At 42.2% G+C, this 5000-nt stretch overlaps 2 protein-coding genes across 8 annotated transcripts in view; one reads left to right on the forward strand and one right to left on the reverse strand.

The window, feature by feature from the left end:
- The window catches only part of LOC113813039 (cell division control protein 42 homolog), a 330837-nt gene extending 329708 nt beyond the window's left edge, over window positions 1-1129 (reverse strand). Inside the window, exon 1 of one of the 2 annotated variants that reach the window (XM_070114838.1) lies at window positions 546-1129. In XM_070114838.1, coding sequence (XP_069970939.1) covers window positions 546-909 — 364 coding nt within the window. In that variant the 5' untranslated portion in view covers window positions 910-1129. The remainder of the gene's footprint in view (window positions 1-545) is intronic. The other variant, XM_070114839.1, reaches the window with a different exon arrangement.
- Window positions 1130-1588: 459 nt separating this feature from the next.
- Window positions 1589-5000, forward strand: part of LOC113817161 (adipocyte plasma membrane-associated protein Hemomucin) — a 17371-nt gene continuing 13959 nt past the window's right edge. The window contains exon 1 of one of the 6 annotated variants that reach the window (XM_027369168.2): window positions 1589-1782. The gene's annotated coding sequence lies outside the window, so the exon portion shown is untranslated. Of the gene's footprint in view, window positions 1825-1926; window positions 2039-4431; window positions 4575-5000 lie in introns of those variants that run through there. The other 5 variants (XM_027369170.2, XM_027369166.2, XM_027369167.2 and 2 more) reach the window with 5 other exon arrangements.

Consider the following 5000-nt stretch of genomic DNA (forward strand, 5'->3'; position numbering starts at 1 on the left):
CACTTATTAGAAAACACGGTGTCAGGAAGCAATCAAGCCGACCCACTCCCAGGGGTCAACGAGCAAAACCCACTCCCAGGAAGCAGCTAATCGAATCCATTCTTTCGAAAACCTCCTCGTCGAGGGTCGACTCACAGACCGCGGCCTCTGCAGAACTTACCACCTGACCTCTCAAGACCCGAAACCCTTACAAAGCTTACCGCCTGACCTCCTGGAACCCCATAGCCCCTAGTAAACCAATCCCTGAACCCGAGAGACATCACCCTTTAGAAAACCCTTCCCTTAACCCCTAGAAAAACCCTCTCTGACCCCTAATACCCCATCCCTTAGAAACCACACTGACCCCTTGATCTGCTCCCAGCCCTTAGAAAACTTACCCCCCCCCTCCTGACCCCTAGATATTCCAGCCCTTCACAAATCCTCCTCTGACCCCTAGATACTAGTACCCCTCCCCCCCCAACCCCTGACGCCCCAGCCCTGACAAAATGTATTCCCTGACCCCAGGAGACCCCACTCCCTCTCCCCCCGAACGCACTGCTACTCACCGTTGTAGTTGTCGAAGGCCGTGGGCACATATTCCGTGGGGTAGCCGTTGGTGGTGTAGGAGACGACGAGCGAGGTCTTGCCCACGGAGCCGTCGCCCACCAGCACGCACTTGAGCTTGGTCTTCACATCGCCCTCAGGAGAGCCCATCAGGTAGGCCGCCGCCGCCGCCGCCGCCGCAGAAGGGTCGTGAGGCCGCACCAGAGGAGGCATATTCGCCCCCGACCCCCGGAAAATCCAGTCGTACGTGGCGCCCTGGCCCGAGCTCGCCCCCAAGCTGCTGTAGGGCGGCCGCTTGTACGACTCCGAGCTGGAATGGAAAAACTGGCGGGTCTTCTCGTCCAGGGACCTCAGGCTCCTCAACATGGGGAAAACTTGGCTCCTCCGCCCGGGCACACTCCGCGGAAACGACTACACTACGCGACGCATCCACCGATCGGAAATCACCACCTGATCTCGACGTCACTCACAAACCTCGAATCACTGAACCATCAAAAGACACATGACAAAACGCCAAAACCACTGGCGACATCGAACAACACCTCCCTCTCCCACTGCCAGACTCACACTGACCCCTGTTTACGCTAACGAGTCATCCCTCGGAGCAACAGCTGATCGCGTGACGTCACAGAAACGCATGACGTCACGACACTCCGCCCATGACAATTCACAACTTTTAAGTCTGTTTTTCTTGATAATTGCTATCGTACTGGGGATATGGGCCAGATGGAGTAAATCAAGGGGATTTAAACGTTAAATGATTTGAAAATGGCAGACACTCCAGGTTGACACTTGTTGGTTGTCGGAATATTTCGCATATTTCAGATGTTAAAGCCTTTATTCGATGCTGTCACTTACTGCCGATTTACACATTATTACTTCGAATATTTATAGAAGAGAAATAAGTGAAATGAGTGGCTGAAAAATTGGAGAACAGAGTTAGAAATTAAGAAATAATCCTTGTATGCGCAACTTGGCGTTCTTTTATCCAGTGTTTACCTCAACCAGAAATACCAACAACAAAGAGAAACGAAAATCAACTTATAAATATATTGAAATTTAGTAGCTACATCCTCAGTTACATGAATATAATTTCTAAAATCATAAAGCTATTGAAAAGTTTAGATTGGTAGATTTTTCTTACTAAAAGGTAGATATGAATTGAAAAAAAACAAAAAGTGTTGGCGTTACTGCATGGACCGGCGATCGTCCAGTTTGTTCCATAAGAGTAAATAACAAGTTAGTTTTACGTGAATTGTAAGTTTAGAAAGCATTAACAAGGTATGTCTGTGATGTCCCTCATTTTCAGGTTTCCGAGGCTATTTAAGAACTCTATAATTCTTCTAACTGGTCAAATAGAAAGTAGTTTTTCAAGACTTGCTTATGAGTGCTTTTTTTTTTTATGGTTTAAACTTTCCCAAGAGAGAAATTCACTTTGTCTTAGTCAGCGATAGTTGGGATAAGCTTTCATCAGGCACTCGTTATAACACACAAGGTAAAGAGGGCATGGAGTCGATAAACCAAATTAATTACGGCATCCACATCTCAGACAATTTTCTGTGGTTTTCACGTAATTTAGATATTCTTTGTAAGTGATAAAACCGATGATGGTAGTGTCGAGCAATTCATGTGGCCTCTGCAGGTTGGACACTGGTAAAGGCCAACAGATATGTATTATTTTAAACATACATCACATGCATTTTGTTATGGCAGAAGTTGGATTTTAAGAAACGCCACAGATATTATTCCGGCACCGGATTTTATAACATTTTGGCTATTTGACCGGCATACACTCACGCTTGCGCACTGTCCATAATTCGGTATTGGTCATAATTCTGCCTTTGTCATTTCACGCAATATTCATAGTCGGATTGAGACTCTGCTGGGATATTCTTCCGGCGTTTTTTGTTGGAAGGCTGCATTTTAAAAAGCTAAAGAATATGGGAAATTGAAAATCAGAGCCAAGGATAACATCTCAGATTATAAAGAAAGTGAAAAATGTAGGAACCCGTGAGAAGGTTCAGCCACAGATGATTCGACACGGTGTTGCGTGAGTGAACAAGTGAGTGAACCGCATATTTTAAATGCACGCATGAACTACCAGTAGGATCGCCATATGAACCAGAAATCCCTCCTACCCCGTCCCGATTGCCGTATTTCCGTATCAGGGGCTTTGCCCCCGTACCCCCTCCTAAATGCTGTATTTCCCGATGCAGGCAAACATTAAGTAGGAGTACTTCAACTCTGGCTTTACTTTCTTATCTGGTGTACGCTTCAAAGCTGCAGCAAAAATGGTTGAATCTTTGACATAAAACTGTGCAAAAGTGCTTTCTTGAAATTTGGTCAAGCTGTCCTTCACATCAGCAAAACTGGCAAATTCAGTTCCAACTTTGAAGGAGTCCATAATCGATGATCGACCCTTAGCCATGAACAATGAACAACACAAAAACAGCGCCAAAGTTTGTATGCAAGGCTAATGCACGAGTGTGTGTTAGCGCGCAAATAGTTAGTGCCCATGTATGCTGGACAAATAGCCAAACTGTTATAAAATCCGGTGCCAGAACAATATCCACGGAGTTAAAAAAATATGTATATATAATTTGTTTGACAGCAAAACAGATCTGCTGGAGAAGGTGGAAAAAGTCTCACTGGCCATGTGTGTTAATTCAGATAGATTTGAATATGTGGTGTGCTTTGGTAGGGAATCCTTGAACAAGATTATAACACCAGCAGCTGTTACCTAGAGCGACGCACCCTCCAGAGACGAAGTCCCAAAACCAGGGTATCATATGAACCCAAACACCCAATCTAGCCTTTCCTACCTTCTATATATCCCATAATCTGTACCCCCCATTTATTAGCAATTTGTGCCAATCTATAGAAAATAGACATTAAGAACTCTGGCTGTGTGAGGGTGTTGTGGACTTTATCGTATATAAATGCAATTATTGGCTTGAGATTTTTATTTACCACTTTCTTTTGCTCTTTAAAACGCCTATTATGAGAGAAAATCCCCACGGGATCCCCCAATGAAATCGAAATCACAGTATATCTACAGTACACATATATTTCTCTTAGAAAATAGTATTTTTCAGTGGAAAATAGACACATTTGTCTTTGGAAGAATTACCTTCCAGGTAATGCCATTTACATGCATCATCCTATTACAGTAATAATGTATAAATTTTGTTTTTTACTGGCTTTGTATAAGCATGTTTATATAGATTAATTCACTCTACAAGATTTCTATTAAAATTCATAGTGTTCATTGCAACCAAAGTCCATATTACGTGTTCAGATTTTACGTACACATAATCTGTTGCCAATATGCAGAATCAAAGAAATTAATTGAGACATCATCTGTTTGATAGAAAAAGTTTCCAGATATATATAGTGCCTATCAGAGAACCATCTGATTCCCTTAATTCTTGGCATCATTTGCACAGAATTTGACTGTATGGAATCTTAACATAAACTAACGTGCTAAAACTAAGGTAATCCAAGCCTTACTGGGAATGGCGTGCGATCACTCTTGCATGCCTTGGCACACACCTCCCTTTCCTGAGAAGTGCGATTTATTGCACGCCTTGATATGGAATAGCAAAGCATTTTATTATTTTTGATAAGGGAAATGCACACTAAAAGGCAAATTTCATATTGTGTTCCAAACTCACACTAGTTTGTCATTAGTTTCTTAGTTCTTAGAATCCTAGATAACATTTCTTAATTTACAATAATTCACCTACAGTTCCTTGTAAGTGATTTAAAAAATATATGTATGTAATGGTGATGTAAAAGTGACTAAAGTAACTGTACTTATTATTTCTTGTTATGTGTTTGGCTCTGAATAGAAAATATGTTTAATTGATTAACTGGTTTCTTTACTAGTTTCTTTTTTTCTGTAAAGCAAGTCCAGGCAGTTCTTTTCAGTTAATATACAAGTGATTTTACAAGTTCTTCAACTGCAGGCCATTGCATGCCTGCGATGCTCAAGGAGTGTGATTTACCAAACAGCTGCAAAACTTATCCCAGTAAGGCCTGTATTGTAACCTAAATCGTACTTGCCATACCAGATTACTATTGTAGATGAAGTTGGTCACCATTATCAGATTTTCAGAATATTTCTTAAGTTGGAGTTGGCCAATGCTAATTAAATCTATTATGGCTCATTGACTGCTGAATTGTGATAGAAATGGCAAAGAAACTTCTTGTTAAAATCACACAGTCTATTAACCCATTAACCGGTATATTTTGAAGTCAAAAATAAAAGATTCCGGGCAGCTACAAAATCGACAGGCGGGGCTGCCCCAGACTCTGCCTGCCCGCTGGCATCGGCCCGCTGCTGTGTTGGAACTGATACAGCTCGGCAATGTTTATTTTTTCGGGTGTCTCATATGTGGGACATCCGTCGTTACTGGGTTAAGTGGTGCAGTGTGTATATGAAAATACCATATTGG

Source organism: Penaeus vannamei, chromosome 36 (genome assembly GCF_042767895.1).
Source record: "Penaeus vannamei isolate JL-2024 chromosome 36, ASM4276789v1, whole genome shotgun sequence".
In the NCBI taxonomy this organism is placed as follows: domain Eukaryota; kingdom Metazoa; phylum Arthropoda; class Malacostraca; order Decapoda; family Penaeidae; genus Penaeus; species Penaeus vannamei.